This window comes from Pagrus pagrus (genome assembly GCF_965226575.1).
Source record: "Pagrus pagrus genome assembly, chromosome: 12".
NCBI lineage: Eukaryota > Metazoa > Chordata > Actinopteri > Spariformes > Sparidae > Pagrus > Pagrus pagrus.
In genome coordinates this window covers 15853061-15872328 of record NC_140196.1, presented here as the reverse complement: position 1 = coordinate 15872328, position 19268 = coordinate 15853061, and the positions used below count along the sequence as shown (strand labels likewise).

Below are 19268 nucleotides of genomic sequence, written 5' to 3'. Positions count from 1 at the left end.
TCGTGTTGTCAGAAGTTTATCAAAGTGGAATTTGTACTATTATTGCTTGCCTATTTTGTTTGTAGGGATTTATAACCGTGTTCCTGTTTTGTCCCGGGCTTTTGTTTTGAAGTTAGTTAGCGAGCGAAGACCTCAACGATAACATGCACTGTAGGCTACAACAAGGAACTCTAAATACTGGCAAAAACCGGTGAAAAGTGGTAAATAACTTGGCAGAATAAGATGAGAAACGATAACAGGTAATAAAAGAGTCCTGCCTAAGACTCGGGGATCATTTTAGCCTTGGTTTTAACTCAAGTGAGGGCCATAGATAAGCTAACTAGCAAGCTATCTTGAGTTTTTGTAATGCTTCAGGTGTTTAGCCGGCTAGCTTACCAAACGTAAGAGATTGAGAGTTGTGTCCTTCTCAGGTCAAGGAAAGGTGTGACATTAGTATGGATAATAGTGTCATTTATGTCCGAGAAAGAGGCAACCTTCGTCGTGTCAGTGACATAGTCCTGGCACAGCCAAAGATAGTGTCATCATGCAGGAGGACAAATCCCTTTGTGCTGAGAAAAGAGCACTTTATATTCACCTACAATGCAGAAGGAAGTCTGAGATACACCACAAAATCTCTCTTTGACATCACTCTGTTATTTGTGGCTGACAACATTCACCATGTGGACTCTCTGGTGGGCTTCCCTGAGCAAATAGGAGACAGACTTTTTGCAGCAGCAGAGGAGAACCGTGTATTTCTAAACACAAATATTTCTCCGAAAGCCCTGCAGTTGTTCAGTGATGCATATGGGGAGATGGTGCTTGGATCCCTCTGTCTGAGAAATAGGTGAGTCATATTGGCAACATACTGTATCTCCGGCCTCCCGGTTGTCTTTGCAAGAAACAGCAACTTCTCTTGGACCCTTTTGTTTCTGCAGGTTTCCACTCTTGCATGAGAGGATGGATGAAATAAAAACATTTCATAGTTTGAAGTCTCTGGATCTGTTTGGCTGCAGACTTGGTGATGAGCATGAGATATTCCTGCACCTCACATCCAGCTCATTGGCAAGGTCATGCCGGATTTTATCAGTTCAAAAGACAAAATGTAGAGAAATTAAGAGACGGTCTTACTAACACTTTTGCCTTGCTTCTTTAGCAGCCTGATTCAGCTCTCCATTGGTGGTAACAGTCTGTCAGATGTCGGCCTTCAAAGATTGACTGCACCTATCCGGATGATGAGGAAGGGACTGGACTGTCTTCAGTTTCTCGACGTTTCCTGTGAGTAACCAAAATACGATCTGTTTTCATCTTGTAGTAGCAGCGCAAAAACCACCACCTTCAAATTAAGAACATGTTTAAGTTGACATCCATCATTAAGATGTTATTAATTGTTCTATTTGTTACTAGATAACCCTATCTCAGAGAGGGCTCTCAGATACCTCACATGCCTCCCCAAACTTGAAAAACTTGATGCATCTGGAACCGATTTGAAGGTACAACAGTAATTGTTGATTACTCGGCTGTAGCTTATTGTAATGCCGCCATCTAAATGTAATTTATACCCCCAGCTTGGCACAAGATTGAAGACAACCATATGGGACCTGTTGGGGCTCATTTATTCGGAGAAAGCACTGGACATGTTTGATCACTCGAGATGTAAAACAGAAGGTTGGGCAGAGCAGGTAAATATTTTCAGAGTGATGGAAGTAAACACATGTTTCTTTAGTGCACAATTCTTAAATCATAGGCCAAATGCTGCAGATGTGGTGCGGTTTAACTTCACATAAACAAATGCTTTGTCTCATTTCAGGTTGTAAACCAGTGGGAAACAAATGGCTCACAAGTGCCCAAACAGAAGAAAATGGATGAATCCAGAACGTCAGCACTTCGCTTTTGTAAGTACATTTTGCATCACATTCACATCGTATTAGTCCTGATATTGTCACACATCTAAGATAGTTTTGAACGTTTTTTTTGTCTCTAGTTGGAAGGCAGAAGTTTGTCAGAGAAGTCCTGAATGCGGCACCCTTGGTATGTGAGAGCGAGGAAGAGGCCAAGAAAGAGAGACTGCATTTCTACAGACCTGCAGCAAACGGCCACATACCGGAGAAACAGACTCCCGCCACAACAAACCATCAAGCGAACAATATCAAAAAAAGGCAGCGTCAGTCAGAAAGGTCTGACAGTCCACGTCAAAGCCCTCCTACAAAACGTGTGTCCTCATCAGCCTTTTCTGCTGAGGACATTGACTTGTTGAACAGCTACTGAGGTATTTGTAGCATTTCAAGGAGCTGAGAATAGAATGAACAATGAATAAGAATGTTTTCCAAGACGACTCACACTGGTGAACTGTAAACACCTTTGCTTGGATATAGGTTGGGTTGTTTATATATATTTTTATAAATAAAGATGAGTATTTTGCAGTGTTCTGTCCACTTCCTTGCTTGTCAGTTTTCTGTTTGGAGACACAAACGAGATGATTTTCAGACAAGAGCCCATCAGAACCAAATATAGCAGATTTGCGGGCAGATTGCATCAACACTCAATTACCAACTGGGCAAAGTAGACAACTGTCCTGAGACCCCAAATGCTACATACAATAGTGCTTGGTTTGCAGTGCAATGTTTGATGGGTCAACCTCACAAACGTGTTTGCTGTTGGCTGTGGCAAAGCTCACAAAAGTTTGGATGATGTAAATTTTCTTCACCACCAGATGTGAAATTTGCCCTCTTGCGTGCATAGAATATAAGTGAACGGGAGGCGATCACTAGCCAGTGCTGGTTTGCATGTGTGACTGTAGCCTTAAGCAGAGATGTGGAGTGGGCTGTGGAGGTCTGGTAAGCTCACTTCTTTCTTACTCCATACCTCAAGATTGTTCTTTTTCAAACTTACTGACTTCAGCTACAACCAATTTCTCCCAACAGACATCGCTTGAGGCCTTTCATTACATCTACACAGCTTCCTCTAGATCCACAAAAGGCTTTAAACAACTTTTTTTTCGCACATGCAATAATACTCTCCAAGACTTGTAAACAGACTTTGATGTGTAAAATCAGTGCAGTTCCCCTTTAAAATCAAATTACCACACAGCAAACCTGGAGGTTAGGTGGTATACCAAGTCCAACACAGAAAAGTTGAACACTTCATATAGCACAAAAAAAAGGGGTAAATACAGAAGGTCATTTTTTGCCCCTGTGGCAGGTTAATTCAGCTGACAAAGAGCTAGTTCTAGGGATATTTAAACCAAAATAATAAGAAGCCATGATAATAGCGAGTTAGGGCAAGTGAAGAAGGAGAATATTATTACAAAATAATGTGCTATAAAAGGTAGCTGAGGATTTTTAGATCCCAAGATCAGACCTTTCAATTCCAATTCCACTGGAAAATAAATTGTGTTATGGTGCATTACTGCCCCCACAAGCCCTCAGTCTACTTCCTCATTACAGAGATTAGAGTGAAAAAGCAGTTGGTCTGTCATCACACAGTAAACTAGTGCTACTCTCTGCAGTCTTACATAAACAATTTGATGCCGAGAGCAGGAAAAAACACTAGATGACTAAGACTTTTACAGTGGTGTACTCTTAACAAGGAACATCCTGTAGAGAAGTTTGACCTCAACATACCTGTGCACTTTTTTCTGTGCTACGTACTTAAAAAAAAAAAAAAAAATCAATGTTAACTGATAGACCCCAGGTTATCTACAGTAAATAATGACAGAAAAAAGTCACACCCATGTCAAGCACTTTACTCCATTGTGTTTAATTCTGATTCACCTTTAAAGAGAACAGACAACAGTAAAGCAGGAAAGGCCTACTGTATGTACCATCGCTATTAATTAAGATTAAGAGCGTAGTTTTATTGTAAAATTCAATATGTGGAAATCACTGCAGTAGAAACATGAAAACAAACAGGGAGCAATATTAGCATAGTCAATTTACCAAAAGTTGAGGGTATGGGGTAAAACCTGCATCACTTCAAGTCACAAATAGTTCATCTGAACATTGTTCAACAAAATAAGCACACCAACAGACACCTAATGCACACATCAAAAATTTAAGAAAAATTCCCAAACCTATTTTACCTGTACTCATATCACTATACTATAATGCCTCAATGTACTAATATACAGAAAATAAACCTTTTCATCACTTCAATTTTAAAAGCTTCAAAAAAGGGAGACGAGACATATCAGTAATACAAAATGTTCTGCAAGTAGTTACTCCTGTTTAGACCACAAGAAGCACAGGTCTCGTGCCAGAGGATAAAAATCAACTAAGAGATTATTCATAAAGGAGGACATCCCTTCTCTGCTACAGCTTTGGCTTCTAGATGTCGGACTGGCCCAGGTTCACTTTGGAGGGGAGGGGCCCGGCCTCTTCCTCTGGCCCTTTGGAGGTGATGATCAGCAGGGAGGATGCTGGATATGGGGTCAGTTTCTGTTCCTGTATGAACTCCTTGTCACCATAGATGCTCAGTTTCTGAAAAAAAGAAAACTAATGTTGTAAATATGAAAACTAAATCCAGCAGAAAGTCTGGAAACATATGGTGTGCATTAGGCTTAAATGTTAACCAAAGTGACAGGAATCTCTATTAAAAAACAAAAAAAAAGAGACAGGACATTACAAACCTCAGCAGGGACATACTGGTCTACAGCAGTTGCCACAGTGGCACAGCAGATCCAGATCAGGACCAGCACAGACAGGATCAGAGTTGTGGTTAGGATCCACCCTGGTAACCAAGGGTTCCTGTAGAGTAAAGTACAAACAGTAAGCCTCTGTGGCTCCCCTGCAAATAGATCCTTGGTGCTGTTAATGTCATGCTTTACTACGCAATTTGAACAGTTTAATTTCCTTGACAGTGTAGATAAATTTGTGCTAACCAACCTTGAAAGACAGCTGAAGAGGTTGTATTCATCATCGTAGCTGCGGTCCCCCGTCATGTCTCTGTCCCTCTCCTGGATTAAAGTGCGATGGTATTCTTTGTAAACTGGCAACCCGGGGACTTAAAGAGAAAACAAAAATTACTTGACATGCACACACATCAAATCTGTTTATTTCCCTCATTGTATAGCAACAATTATGTATCGTGCTTGAAATATAGCCTCGATATAAGCATTTTTTAAAGAAACACTGATTTTAAAAAAGGACAAGGCTGGCATCTTTCTAATTGTTTCTTGTCAACAAATTCCATGAAAACGACAAAAACCCAATCTGTCAGTTGGTCTCTTAATACTTTTCACTGTTTTCCAAAAACCTTAAAACCTCACATTCAGACTCACTTCATGCCATGATTGGTCAGACCTACAGTAAGTTGGTGAGAAAGTAGTCAGGGTTTTAACTTCCCTCTCTCTGGCTCTCAGTTTTCATTCTATACACTACTATTTCTATCACTTTTCATGTGAACAAGTGCAACACTATAAGTGTCTTCAAGGGGAGACGTGTATGTACACCGCTAGCCCAGTATTTAAACAATACTGCATCTTTTTGATGGACGGCTTTCAGCGTAGCTGTTCGGAAAAAAACTACTACAAAAGCTTTTGATGTCAGATGAACCACTTCTTTTCTAATTTAACCCGGTCATGAGCCCTCAAGGCCATCAGCTCCCTCTGTAGATGTAAACCAGTTAAACTGGTCATAAATGTATACTTTGACTTAAAAAGGATCAGTCATTTACTAAAACAGATGGGCTGTGTAGTTTTTAGCTAATCTTCCTTACATGAGGTTAAATTATGCATTTGGTGTGGACAATTTTTAGCTGTGGATAAATACATCAGGTGCGCTAGTGAGTATTTATGGCAGCAGGGTGGTGTATGTGGGATTAACTGAAAATAACCCACAGTGCCCATGAAGAAACATGTCACTCGGAGCAACTATGTAGCTCATTTACGTATCGACTGGGCCAAAAATGGAGGTCTACTGCACAGAAGAATGCACTAAATCAGGTTGGGAAAAAATAGAGAATATCACTAATGTTATCCTTTAAGTGGACGTTAATTAAACTGAGTAGAGGGCTTACAGCTCTTCTGTGGCTCCTCGTTATCTTCTTTTTCCAGTTGGAACTGGGAGAAAAACTTGACTTGTGGTTCAGTCTGTGAAACAGAAGATAACATTGGATATTTAAGAGTGTTAATTAAACCTTTACATCTGCACACAGTAACAGGATGAAATGTGTTGTTGTTTTTTTCTACAGAATATTAGAATGAATCATCTACTTTTTCCTCAACCTGGAAAATGACAACTTTGCCATCATCAGCCTCGAGGTAGAACGTCCATGTGGAGGTGATGAAGCTGTGGGCCTGATTCATCACATCCTCCCAAAGCCCTCTGACCAGAGTTAGAGGGTAAAGCATGTGAATCTTGGGCATCATGGCCTCCAACTGAAAGAAACAGAAGCAAAAATGAATACACTGTTCTTCATCACTGAGAGGGGTGTATATCCATACAGACCACCGAGTGATTTTTACATACTTGTACCTGCTCATGCCTTTGCTCGGCAAAGGGAAGCTGGTTCTGACAGCCCAGGTTGCATGCATACTGCTCATCAGACTGGGTGTAGGCTTCACGACAGGCTGCGGGAGTTTGGATGACGATTAAACACGGGACAAATTAGTGTTTAATGCCAATTTAATTATTAAGGAATATGGCTGCGCAATCATAGTGCAGGTTGTGTGCATGAACAATGGTTTACAGCTTTAATCGGGGCGATTACACAGATAACAAGCGCTATCAGAGAGGCCAGGACACTGTGAAGAGGATAATTACATAAGACAAACACTCAGTGTGTAACTTACTCGATTCACACTCGGATTTGGTCTGATTCAGGTCTTCGCTGTCTCGAACAAACTGACAAATGGAGAACAGACGGCAGCCTCTCTGACAGGCGTACAGTTCCTGCTCCTACAACACAACCCGAAGGACCAGTTGAATGTCTCGACAAACAACAACATCCGCAAACAATGACGCACATTTAACTTTTACACAATTTATAGGCTCTCCATCGCAAAAAAACATTAAATAAAACAGAAGGTTAGGTGAAGTGTAACGTTAGAGGTCTTCTTTTGCTTCGCTAACTCGCCAAACGTTAGGTTAGCTAGCTTGTGCTATCAGACATTACTTTCTCATCGAGGAGTACTCACCCGCGGATATGTGTGCAAACTGTAGGTCATTTCACAAGATTTATGGCAGGACGCTGTGTTTCCCAGAACGCTGTCGAATACATCTGAAGATGCAGACGTGCACGCAAGCAGGACGAGCAGTCCAAAAACACAGACAGAGGAGGTAAAAGTCCCCATTTTGCCTGCGAAAACCTAAACAAACAACACACTCTTCTTCTTCTTCTTCCTACTAAAACGGGTTGTTGTCTCGCGGGAACTCTGCACCACGCGAGACTGTTATTTTAATGTTTTGCTGTGTTTAAGTGATGCTCGTAAATTCCTCCATTCTTTAGACAGGCTCTGTTAACAAAAATCCATGTTCAAATTCTGTAAGTATTCACACGATAAACAGTGTGACCACACCTTATTCTTATCTAGTTATCCAGGCTTTGAACTTGCTATTCTGTCTGTGGCTATCCTGTATCACACTTTTATGCATACAACTTAGTTTGTGTTACTTGGTATGTAAAGTCATTTTATTTTACTTTTAGTGTGTGCTTGTTTATTTTTGTTGCCTTTTTCCTGGTTGTACTTATAATTGGACATGTATCTTGTGTGCATGTTGTTTTATTTTATAACCAGATCAAGCTGCACAGACTCTGCAGAATATTATTTTACCAAGTTGCGTGGACAATATTTTCCACAACAAGAGGTAAGCAACATTAGACACACACATTGGTAGTTGCACATCAATCCAAACAACTGCATTTGATTGTGAAATACATCATTTGTACCTGTATTGTGATAATTTAGTTATTTTTCGATATTTATTCATAACATTGATTAGTTCTTGAATACTGTATTGTGTGTACTGAAATGGCTTCAAATGTTCTTATTTACCAGCTTGTTGGGTCAGGTCCACGATACCCTGTTATTTCCGACAGTTCCTAAAGGCAACATTAGTAGCTACCATTTACCTTTAACCACTCAGTTGTAGCTAGCTTTCCCAAACATGTTTGTCACATGTGTTGATACAAAGGCAGCTATTAATTAGTCGAGTACAAACGAATGACTTAAACCAACCCAGCAATGTGTTTAATATATTGAATTTTAAGCAGATATTACATTAGAAGTAGCTTGCTATCTAACGTTAGCCAGATAGCTAACTGCTAATAACAGCACTGGTAGTCTGTGGAGGAACCGCCTTCTGAACTTAGTTTGTTGTTTAATCACTATTTTAGAAACAAAACGAAAACAACCCGCTAACTAGGTAGCTTGTTAATTTCTATTTGACGATGGACAAGTTTGTAGTAAGGCTTGCTAAGGGGGAATCACCTAAAAAATCGAAAAGCAACGAAAAGGTTTACAAACAAGCTACAATTGAATCTTTACGGGTGAGCTATCAGTCCTACTTCTCAGTCATTATGTAGAAAACCTAATGGTACTGTGTGACAGATTTAATTAATCGTCCATTTCCCTTGTGTTTCTTACAGAGGGTGGTTGTGATTGAGGACATCATGCGCTACAAGTCCATGTTGGAGCTACCAGAACAGAGCAAAGACAACCTGCTGAGTGCCCTGACAGACCTGAGCAAGAAGATGCCATCCAGGGAGGTGCTCAAGTCCACTAAAATAGGTAGACTGAGGAAAACTTTGTGTTAAGATGTTATTTTACACTTTGTCACTGATATGCTGATATATTGCTGTGGCAACTGACACAATGCCCTCTCGATGTTGAAAGCAGAGCCAGACTCTGAGATATTATTGTAAACTGTCTTTATTAAGATTATAATGAAGAAAAAGATGATTGGAGTAATTCACAATCATTACACTCATTTTACAGTGTTGTTTACTGTTTAAGTGCACTCATATCAATTTGAACTATACATTTTTATGTTAAACTGTTAAATATCCGGCCTCTGTTACACAATTTTGTCACATGTGTGGGATCATTGCAAAAAACCTGTGTATATCGGCCAGTATATCAAATATTCAAATTCTTTGCTTTCTAATATCAGTATTGGCATTGGCACCAAAGTCCAAAGCACAAACATTTATTGTTATTATCTTTCTGCTCAGGATGTAGCACAGACTTTACAATACCAAGTCAATTTAAACTAATAAAAAATGAACAGTTCATGAGATTAACAAAATGCAGGGTGTCCTGAATTGGCTGTCGTTGCATTGTTACAGCAGCATTATAACTCAGAAGGGGTTATCAGCTATTAAAATTGTGTTAACCTCATACATACCAGCCCCTTATTCACTTCACCTAATTAGTTCAACACAGTATGAAATCCTCTCACCTCTAAGGTCACACTGTCAACAAAATGCGAAAGCATCTGGACCCTGAGGTGAGTTCAATGGCAGCAAAGGTTTACACCGACTGGAGGACATTCATCGAGGAGAATTCCAATAAGCCGTCTATTGAAGTGCGCTCCGACAAACAATCTGAAGGACTCCGGAGCAACGCTAGGAGACTAATGTCTGAAGCCCTGGAGGTCAAGGTGAGAAAAAGCATCTCAGTTGAGTCCATTGTGATAGCAAAAGTCTTTGTGTTCAACTCGTTCTGTTTACTCTGCCTCTAGTTTACACTTCATTTTGCATTACATTGATTGTGATGTTGAGGGAATATGCAGTAAATAAGTGGAGACGCCACAGTGACAGTATGTGGTCAGTTAAATTCATTTTTGTTTTTGTATCAGAGATCAGTCACATCAACCTTACATGAATTGTAACTTCTTGTAGTTTAATGCTTCCTTCCTTATCAGAAAACATGCCGTGTGTTGTAGATGTTTAAGACCTTTACAAAATCGATAAGTTCCACTTAAAATTCATCATACATGATCCGTGCAGCACGCGGCACTTTTTCTAATGTTTAATTGAACTGATATACATTCAATCCATCCATTATCTATAACCACTTCTCAGCCCAGTTGACATTAGGTGAGAGGCCAGGTACGTCCTGGACAGTTTGCCAGCTTGTGACAGGGCTAACTCACAGAGACGGACGACCACTGCACCACCGCGCCGCACATTTCTACACATTCCACAACCAAAAATACTGTAAAGAACGGTCTTTTCGGCTGCAAGTCCATTGACATCTTTTTGTATGTCTGTTTGCTTATGTATGTTACTTTTATATATTCTATATATTCTATATATTCTTCTCTGACTTACAGGAGGATTCTGGCCTCATAGACAACATTGAGAGGGAGGTGTTTCACCAGAGCTCCCGGTTAGTCAGCAGCTCATACAGACGGACTGTCAGAGCGCTCGTGTTTGCCTTCAAACACAACCCTGAGATCAGAACTCAAGTGAAGGACAACACAGTATCAGTCAACCAGCTGGTTTCTAAATACAAGAAATAACTGATAATCATGCAAACCTTTCAACTGCATATTGAAGACTTATGGATGTTTTACTTGAAAACCTTTTGATGCATACACATTTTATTTTTTAAATTATTTTCTTGATTTTCTGTAAAGGGGATATAAAATACTTTTACACTCTGTGGCACATCAGCAACCTTACACTGTTTTATGCATGTAAATCACTGTCAAGAATATGTAACGTATTGTTGTGATGATGATAATGCCATTCCTTTGTACTGGAACCATGACGTTTTTTTGCTGATCGGTGCTTTGTTTTTATACTGCTGGTGAACATTTTTATACAAAATATGATTGAAAATAATGACAAATTCAGTGTTGAAGTCCTTTCTTTGTCAGATAAGGCCATACATGTGTACTAAAGCAGCACAAGCCAAACAATAGCTATCACCATGAGAATAACAGCCAGAACACAGATGCTAATGAAGACGATATCGCTCAGGTCATGAGGCTCAGCTTCTGGCTCGCCTGCATGGCCATCACTGTGGTTTTCAGTTTGCTGGGCCTGCTCCTCGAGACGACGCTCCTCTGCTGAAATGATGGACACTGATGCTATCTTCCGCAGGGCATCACACTGCACTTTGTATTCCTGCACATTCTGCTGCTTCCCATCAGAGAAATCGATGTAGAGCTTGTTTACCAGCACGGTGATGTTCCGATGTTTCTGTAAGGGATCAGGAGTTACAGTGATCAGCATTTTTTAAGTACAGTAAATCATTGCCTATTATGGTGCATGAGTAAGTGATATCAAACTGTGGCTAGTCACCTGGCCGGCTGTACCACAGTTAACAAACTGAGCTAGTATTTTGTATGAGGTGGCGGTTAACTGGGCTGCACAGGTCGGGTTACCCAGGTAGATGCTCTCACGGTCCAGCTGAGGTAAGGACTGCTGGGGTATCAAAATGGTGAATTCTGATCTTGTGCAGCTTACGTTTACAGGTACCACTTTGAGGGGAGAAAAAGGACAAGTCACTTGTTTTTGAAGAGCAGCATATATAAGAGTTGTTTGTAGAGGTAGAGATTTAGCATTTTGGAAGCAATTAAAGTCCTAAAGACTTGAGAAGTTGAGAAAGTCATGGTTTAAATGGACCGCCCTGATAGATTATATCTGAGTTTCCACCGCAGGAACTTTCCCCACAGCAACCAAAGGAGGGACACTGTGTTTTCTCCCATAGGGACCAGGGTGCAAATTAAAGGGTAGCTCCACCAATTTTACACAAAGTGTGTTCACAGGTCTTGGGGAGTACTATTAAATATGCAAAAAAAGTAGTATAAAGCCTTTTGTGGGTCCAGAGAACGCTGCATATACTCCATTTCTGGGCAATGTAGGAAAAGCAGTCCACTTGTCTAGCATTAAACTCCTAGAACACTGTTGGACTCACAGTTTAAAAAAAGAAAAACATCTAAACCATACAGCAAACTCAAAGATATCGCCTTTTTTATTCCACACATCCTTCATCCTTTTCAAAACCTGGCACCCACATTACTCTCAATCAAACTTGAAATGGAACTGTCCCCAGGGAGTAGGCACCCAAGGAGGAACTCAGTGGGTTACCCCGGCAGGGAGCAGGATACAAATTATGCTCGAGGGACATTGGAACCCCCCCCATCAAAAGTCCATGCTCCGGGGGTAGTACTTTCCAAACGTATAGGAACTTTGTGGTTGGGGCTTGCAGCCGCACACTTGTGATTGGTTGAGTACTTGCAGCATTTTATATCAGAAGAAAGTATGCATACAGATGGACTGAAAGTTTTGAATACTTGAATGGAAACTCATCTTAAGTGGAAATAATCCCCTATAGGTTATAAATGTGAATGATGATGATGTCTTCATAAAAAAACATTTACCTCCAAGATAAGAAGCAGTGAACCCCCTGTGAGCTTCATTTCTGTCTGTGCTGAGTACCACCAGCAGCTTGTTGCCCTTGGATACGAGGGAGGAAGGCTGCTCCCTGCCACACCAGCGTCCCAGCAGGGTGTCCGTCTGACTGTCCCCGTCGTAAACTGCAACATAGTCGTAGTCGCACCCGTCTGACAGACTGTTGCGGTCCTCCAAGTCCATGACAGGGAAGAAAAGTTTGATGCGGTATCCAGCTGCTAGTGTGATGCTCCAGTGGCAGTTGATGTTGTTTGGGTAGATATTTGGGAAATGGGGGCTGCTGAAGTTGCCAGTTACAGTTGACAGGACCTGCTGGCATTCACCTGTTGGAGTACATTAGGTTATATAAGTTAGTCAACTTTTTTTTAATATATATATTTGTTTACTACATTGTATTCAGTTTAGTGTTGACATTTTAAGATACTGCATCCACCATTTGATGTGAGTCTAACAAACATTTATTTTTATACCAGGTATGTAATTAGCCTAGCATAGAGACTGGAAATAACAGGAGCTAGCTAACCTGGTCACTGCGCCAGGCCAAGATATAGATAATAAATAAATAGTAAAGGGGTTTTGTTACCTTTGGACAGAGCCAGACTAGCTGTTTCCAGTGTTTGTGCTAAGCTAAGCTTACTAGCTGCTAGCTGTAGCTTTGTATGCATAGATTGCAGCGTGTTATCAATCTTCTCATCCGACCCTTTTTGCACAAATGCACATATTTTCCCAATACTTTAAAAGCATGATATTTTTTAATTTTGCAATTCTGAAATCAAAATGGATTAAAAGAAGATTTTCCTTACACGTCAACATTAAATAAAATGTGAAAAGATTACTTTTACAAATATTGAAAAAGTGAAAATTAGTGACTTATATAGGCAGCAAACTATGTCTATCAATGTCATTTTGTAGCAGTTTCTTGTTTCTTTTTTTAAATAGGATTTTTCAGACTGGCTTATGCTCAACAAGGTCCAAATGGGACAGTCTGTGTTCAGCTGTCTGAAAGTTATTCTGCAGCTTTTCAATTGGATACAAGTCCAGACTGGACCACTCAAGGACATTCACTTTGCAGACTTTTCTGGTAGGGATGGTGTGAGATGGGTGACAAATTCTGCTTTATCCTGAAGTAGTTCTTTGTGTTGAAGCGAAGTGTTCAGTTTTCATTTCATCAGTAGACAGGATCTTTTGTGCCATGATCAAAGTCATTCATGTTCCTTGTTTCACACCTGCAGCATGGTATAATGTGATACTTTTTCTTCTTACAACTAACATCAGTTTGACCATGGGTCCTGTTTATTTTCCTATAGTTAAAGTCTAACTCTAAATAATTTTATAGCGCTAAGCAGATCTGTAGGTCTTCATTACTTCATCACAGACTGTTTTTCAAGTAAAATATTCAGTCAGTGGTTTTCACTGAGGACAGGTTGTTGGATTGCCTGGTAGCTTTTCTGCTCTGCAAAGCCAAATGAATAGGTTTTCTGTGACTAAAGATTGCTTTATGTAACCTCAAATGTCTGACAGTCACAGTATGTAACATTAACGACTGAACTAAAGGACTGAAGGACTCCTTTAAATTTTCCAAATCCTGCAAGGAGGGTCAAATACCGAAAACTTTTTCTATTATAATACAAGCAATCAGACCAAACTTTCCTACCTGAGTAATAGTAAGCCTTGAACCCACGTCCACCAATGTTGAAGTCAGACTTGAAGACTACCAGAAGCTGGTTGGAGGTGGTGACTATGTGTGGAGGTTTATCTGCCCCGCAGTATTTCCCCAGATGGCGGTGGGTGACAGTTGGGCCATCAAACAGGGCGACAAAGTCAAAATTACATCCCTCGTTGTTTTCCAGCTGGAAGTCCAAGAAGACCAAGGTGACCACACTGTTGTTTGATACATGGATCGCCCACGAGCAGTCGGCATCGTTGCTGTACTCCTGAGGGTAGCCTGGACTGGAGATAACACCTGATAGGCCAGTTAGGACCCCACCACACATATCTAGAGAGGATAGAGGGTAAACTCAAATGCATTGAAAACAAAACAATTTAGATGGATAAATAGTACTACTCGTAATAGGAACGATACATGTATGTTTCTCTGATTTTGGGGTGAGCTGTCACTTTACATAAACACACTACCATAATCAATGTGATGATAGCATACTCGTTAGCCCAAAGCACCACTATGACTCACAGTGCCACGAGCATGTGTCTACTGTCTCTTCTTTCTGTATAATCTTTTTGTGAGATCTATTCCACTGAGGTTAAGGTCAAGAAGTTCTAGCTAAAAGCCATGAGTTATGGTATTGTCAGAGAAAATCAACTCAAGTTTTGGGCAGATAGTCAACTGATCCATGTCATATAGCATCAAATACAACGAGTTACCTTTTCTGTAGCCAACACTGAAACCCCTGTGGGCCACATGGCGGTCTGAATGGAAGATGATGGACATGACGTTCCAAGATGAGGTGAACTGTGGCGGGGAGATGTCACCACAAAATATCCCAAGGAGGTTCCCCTCGTCCTCAGATATGCCGTTGTAGATCTTGATGTAGTCGTAAGTGCAGCTGACATGGTACTCCAGCTCAAAGTGGTGAAAGGTGAGGAGGACGGAGGAACCCTCTGCCACCACGATTAGCCAGGAACAGTCGATGTTGTAGGGATACAGGCCGGGGAAGTTTGGACTGGAGATATTGCCAGATGGTGCAGAGAGGATTCCTCCACACTTGACACCTTTTAACGACAGAGGTTTAATTTCAGCTCAAAGAATAAAGGTACAGAGTAAAAGTTATGGCTCTTTCCTTGCTTACGTATTTATTTGATGATTTTCTAGCAACCTGGAACAGCCTCTGAAAGTGTATTACATGCTGACATTGAACAATTGAGGTCCCACTTTCTCTGTACATACAGTACCTGCAAGATAAAGCACTTCCATCAAATTTAAGCTATGCTCCATCAAGATAACAAATTGCAACTCACCTTTTTTAGAATCAGCCTTGTCAACAAGCAGTAGTAAATGAATCAGTACAGCCACCCTGAGACTCATGTTGTTATTGTTGATTCGGCTTTTGTCACGCCTCAGCTACAATACCGGCAGAGACAGACACCGGCAGTGTCAGAGCGCACAGCCTTGAGACATCAGCAGTGGTGCTTGTAGAGGTAATAGGACTTTGAAAAATTCATCCGCAGCCTGAATGAGGAACCCGATACCTGCCTAGGCCACGCTTTGCCCTCTTCACTAAATTTTAATGACTGATATCCAATGAGCGTGAGTGGCTTGTCGGGACACTGTTTGGAGAGATGCTATACATTTTTAATGATGGTCGCACAAAAACACACGCACACACAGCTGCAAGTGGAGTTGATAAAAGAGAGAGGAAGAAAGGGAGCACATTTGTCACTTATATAAATGGCTTCATTAGAGCGATGTGAGGGAGAGGAACATCCTACAACTATTGATGTCATGGAGTCAGGCGCGCTGTGGAGACTTTGCTTTTCTTGTTTGACAGAAATCTCTGTTCTCAAATCGATTTGATTCATTTGCTTATTGTTTTGACAAATTTTCACATTCACAGATCAAACTTTTTAATCAAAAAGCCAAACTTTTCCGAACTGACAGTTCACATCAAACAATACATTTCTCTCAACTGAATATAGTAAATAATAATGCTGTTATAACATATAACCGCTTTAAGCTTACTTTATTTAAATACATTTTATTACAACTTTTAGTCCCCCTGGCGTATTTCTGATTGTTATATTGTGACATGATGTTTTAAACTTGTGGTATAATTGTTCTTTCCTTTATCAAAACAAACTAAACTTAAAGCAACATTATGTCAAAATTGCCATTTTGTGTGATTTGGCGCCCCCCACAGCTTCTGAGAGCAACACCACTGTGATAAATACAAATCGCAGGACTGTAACAATTTATCAGAAGTAATGTAGGTGCTAACAAAGAAAAACTAATTCTGTCGTAACAATGTTTAGTGTTGAAAACTTGTATCTGACGCTATGATCCTACCCTCTCACGAAGTTACATAGTGCAGAAACAAGTGATGGGGGGGTCTCGAGCTCATTTGGTATAGCATTAAATGCTTTGTGTCTTATTATAGTAGCTGCTACAGGAATTCAGCACAGTCACCGAATCACCATTCATTCATTCAGTCATTTATTTAAACCCTCGGTGAACACACTGAGGGAGAACCCCCATTCGCAAATTGCCGAGGTACAGACATACATTAATTAAATGCAGTTAAAATAACAGGTAGACCAAATTTATAAAAACAGGATAAAATGAACGATGTCAATGTAAAATCCAGATGTTGGCAACAAGACAATAAATGAGTAAAACCATAAGAGCAACAACAAAAAAGATTATTTGAAGCAAATAGTGAGAGCCATAGTAACATAGAGCAGTTTGCAGTTATGCATCTCATTGCGGAGTGATATAATGCATCAGGTGGTTTGAGAGTGTTAATGAGTGCAGAAATATTAATGAGCATGAAATGTAATTCTTGATCTTGGAAGCAGTCGTTTGAAAGAAAAAATCTAAGTTGGCTCAGATGAAGAGCATGAGACGCAGTCGGAAATTTTGGAAAAACGTTAGTGGGTGGACCTTGACCTTAAAGAAATAGTTTGACATTTTGGAAAGCATGCTCATTCCTCATTGCCAGCAGTTAGATGAGAAGATCAATACCACTCATATCTATTCTTTAAATATGAGGCCATGGCCGGGAGACTGTTAGCTCAGCTTCAAACAAAGTGTGGAAACAGGAGGCAAATGGTTTGTTATGAGGTCTCTGCCCCCAGCCAAGTTACAGTTAGGCTGTTTGCCACTGTCTTCACTCTTAATGCTAAACCAACAAGTATCAACACCACTCTAATACTTCACTGTAAGTGGTCATCTGTGTTGAAGTGTTTAAACATTTGGATTGTAATGTGCTCAAAAATAAAATGTCTGTGAAGACTGGTTCCTGTCTGTGCTGTTTTATCTTTCCACCTGCAGCTTGTAATCGAGTAGGAGAAAATGACATCCCTCATGATAACAAGGTTTAAACCCATAGCATTTGTAATTCTGAATGGGCATCTAAAATTTGAGGTTTTGTCAGCTAAGCACATGTTTTGCAGCACAAAAGTAATTGCAGCTGTCCAAAAATGTAGTTCGGCAAGAAGTTGAGCTCCATGAAATAAAGTTGTCTCATAAAATTATGCTCAATACACTTTAAATTCTCTTCTGTAATTTCGCCTTTTATGCAGTGCACCTTTATTTTATTCATACATAAATGTTTCATTACAAACTAACTGAGCTATAGAGAAGAAGTCCTGACTCCTCCGAAGCAAGGTCATCTCTCTCAAAGACGCAAGTGATTGTAATGTAAATTTTGTTTACACTGTAGCGTCTGTTTCTGAGGAGAACGCTGCAATAAGGCTCAGACAGAGATTTTGATGTATTTGCAGAATGCCACTCAGACGCCGTGACTCATTCCTCCTGGTTTGGCAGTCGTGTAACTGAATAGTGCAGACACATGTCGACAACAATAATCCTGACTTAGTGGAGTGTATTACAGACAGGGAGATAAAGTACTCTTAGCAAAAAACCTATTCTGCAAATAAATGTTTGCTATTCTAGCGGTGCTGTGAAGGCAGGGCTTTTAGAGAGAATGTCTAATGGCCTCAGTGATCAAAGCTAGCACCAAAAGAGACCTGCTAGATGGTGCTGTTGCACCATGAAAACACAGTGGAAATCACCAACGGCTTCTGAAAAGTCATGCCGAGCACTAAGCTGAAATAAATAAGAATGTGATTAAAATCAGTCAAGTGTTTTTCACACAGCGGTTCCTGGAACTAAAATGAACCGCCCTGCCTTTGAATTTTAATTCTGTCCTCTCTGAAAGCTTGTCATTGTTCAAGGATGTGGGTACTGGGCAGTGCTGAAATGTGTTTCAGAAAGATATCGTTTGTTTGGAGAAATTAAATCACCTATTAGCAAGTAAATACTTAAAAAAACAAATATGGTTGAAAGAACTGGAAAATTCCAGCAGAATAAAGGGGAACTTCAGTCATACAAATAGCAGCCTTTTGACCAGGGCTGGCACTGGGAGCTTAATTGAATAATTTTGGTTCAAAAATACATCAAATCATTTTGTTACAATTTGTGTGTTATGTTCAGCAAAACTATAAAATAAATCAGTCTACACCTTGACTTGTAAGTGGTTTGGATTTAGCTGTGTTGTTGTGGGCGGAGGGGACTTGACAGCCTTGACATCTGGCATCTTTTGATCCAAAACGCAAGACGGCAACTGATTCGAACGTTGATAAAATTTTAATAAAACATAATCTGTTTACAAAACATCTTTTCCCCACATCAGGACAGATTATGTTAGATTTTGCTTCGGGTATAGAGGGACTGTTGGTAACTGCTCACTCTGATGAATGTTCTCTAAAGCCCCTGACAGTCAGGGGAAAATGAGATGAATATATAAGCATATATGTCACAGGACAATAAAAACTTAATGTTTCTGACACAGCCTGCAGCTTGGCAGCACATCTACATGTCATTCCCAAGTGTACCTGGTGCTGTATGGTGTCTTAGCATGATTTGTCTCTTAATATTTTTAATGCATGGCGTATTTCTGCAGAAAGAGCCTAAGGATAACCCTGAATCACCCTGTGCTGCTTTTTGTTTAGTGACAAGGCAGTGTTTCATCCATAATGTTTGCATTGCAGCTGGTTGGCTTTGTAACTCCTGTTTCAGCTCTTTTGAGCTCAGGCTGCACTCAAAGCTAATTTCTAATAACTGTATTTAATGGCATTCAGCATTTTTATAACATTATTCAAATGTGTGTAACAGTGGTAGCAATTCTTATGCAGGAGTGGACCAGCCAAACTGACTGAGTACAGAGGAAAACATTGCTACAACCTTGTGCCAT

The 19268-nt window shown here is 40.2% G+C and overlaps 4 protein-coding genes across 7 annotated transcripts; 2 read left to right on the top strand and 2 right to left on the bottom strand.

Annotated features, from left to right (window-relative positions):
* On the top strand, positions 1-2411 carry lrrc42 (leucine rich repeat containing 42). Its single transcript, XM_084369878.1, has 7 exons — positions 1-823; positions 915-1046; positions 1133-1254; positions 1384-1469; positions 1545-1658; positions 1787-1871; positions 1961-2411. The coding sequence occupies exons 1-7, from the start codon at positions 435-437 to the stop codon at positions 2242-2244; spliced, it is 1212 nt and encodes a 403-aa protein (XP_084226004.1). The 5' UTR covers positions 1-434; the 3' UTR covers positions 2245-2411.
* A 1300-nt stretch (positions 2412-3711) lies between these two features.
* On the bottom strand, positions 3712-7342 carry tmem59 (transmembrane protein 59). 4 transcript variants are annotated; one of them, XM_084369879.1, is made up of 8 exons: positions 7112-7342; positions 6767-6872; positions 6444-6544; positions 6188-6352; positions 5992-6064; positions 4860-4977; positions 4604-4721; positions 3712-4454 (listed from the first exon to the last, which is right to left on the bottom strand). In XM_084369879.1, exons 1-8 carry the CDS (start codon positions 7265-7267, stop codon positions 4302-4304), a joined length of 990 nt encoding a protein of 329 aa, XP_084226005.1. In that variant the 5' UTR covers positions 7268-7342; the 3' UTR covers positions 3712-4301. The 4 variants fall into 4 exon arrangements, with proteins under 4 accessions (XP_084226005.1, XP_084226007.1, XP_084226006.1 ...); XM_084369881.1 differs by having other exon boundaries at positions 6200-6352; XM_084369880.1 differs by having other exon boundaries at positions 6450-6544.
* A 685-nt stretch (positions 7343-8027) lies between these two features.
* On the top strand, positions 8028-10775 carry tceanc2 (transcription elongation factor A (SII) N-terminal and central domain containing 2). Its single transcript, XM_084369998.1, has 4 exons — positions 8028-8463; positions 8563-8704; positions 9382-9575; positions 10251-10775. Exons 1-4 carry the CDS (start codon positions 8365-8367, stop codon positions 10437-10439), a joined length of 624 nt encoding a protein of 207 aa, XP_084226124.1. The 5' UTR covers positions 8028-8364; the 3' UTR covers positions 10440-10775.
* A 34-nt stretch (positions 10776-10809) lies between these two features.
* cdcp2 (CUB domain containing protein 2) lies at positions 10810-15501 on the bottom strand. Its single transcript, XM_084369999.1, has 6 exons — positions 15316-15501; positions 14722-15069; positions 13994-14335; positions 12309-12662; positions 11227-11405; positions 10810-11124 (listed from the first exon to the last, which is right to left on the bottom strand). The coding sequence occupies exons 1-6, from the start codon at positions 15380-15382 to the stop codon at positions 10819-10821; spliced, it is 1596 nt and encodes a 531-aa protein (XP_084226125.1). The 5' UTR covers positions 15383-15501; the 3' UTR covers positions 10810-10818.
* Between the last annotated feature and the right edge of the window lie 3767 nt (positions 15502-19268).

Bases quoted from the DNA above. Each gene is read 5' to 3' on its own strand.
- lrrc42 (XM_084369878.1), top strand. From the start codon at position 435: ATGGATAATAGTGTCATTTATGTCCGAGAAAGAGGCAACCTTCGTCGT. The intron at 1,255-1,383 runs GTGAGTAACCAA...ATTTGTTACTAG, and splicing joins TCAGTTTCTCGACGTTTCCT to ATAACCCTATCTCAGAGAGG. The intron at 1,470-1,544 runs GTACAACAGTAA...TTATACCCCCAG, and splicing joins CATCTGGAACCGATTTGAAG to CTTGGCACAAGATTGAAGAC.
- tmem59 (XM_084369879.1), bottom strand. From the start codon at position 7,267: ATGGGGACTTTTACCTCCTCTGTCTGTGTTTTTGGACTGCTCGTCCTG. The intron at 6,353-6,443 runs GTATGTAAAAAT...TGTTTCTTTCAG, and splicing joins AAAGGCATGAGCAGGTACAA to TTGGAGGCCATGATGCCCAA. The intron at 6,065-6,187 runs GTAGATGATTCA...TCTGTTTCACAG, and splicing joins TTTTCCAGGTTGAGGAAAAA to ACTGAACCACAAGTCAAGTT.
- tceanc2 (XM_084369998.1), top strand. From the start codon at position 8,365: ATGGACAAGTTTGTAGTAAGGCTTGCTAAGGGGGAATCACCTAAAAAA. The intron at 8,705-9,381 runs GTAGACTGAGGA...CTCACCTCTAAG, and splicing joins GCTCAAGTCCACTAAAATAG to GTCACACTGTCAACAAAATG. The intron at 9,576-10,250 runs GTGAGAAAAAGC...TCTGACTTACAG, and splicing joins CTGAAGCCCTGGAGGTCAAG to GAGGATTCTGGCCTCATAGA.
- cdcp2 (XM_084369999.1), bottom strand. From the start codon at position 15,382: ATGAGTCTCAGGGTGGCTGTACTGATTCATTTACTACTGCTTGTTGAC. The intron at 14,336-14,721 runs GTAACTCGTTGT...TATCCTCTCTAG, and splicing joins CAGTGTTGGCTACAGAAAAG to ATATGTGTGGTGGGGTCCTA. The intron at 12,663-13,993 runs GTAGGAAAGTTT...GTACTCCAACAG, and splicing joins CAAGGCTTACTATTACTCAG to GTGAATGCCAGCAGGTCCTG.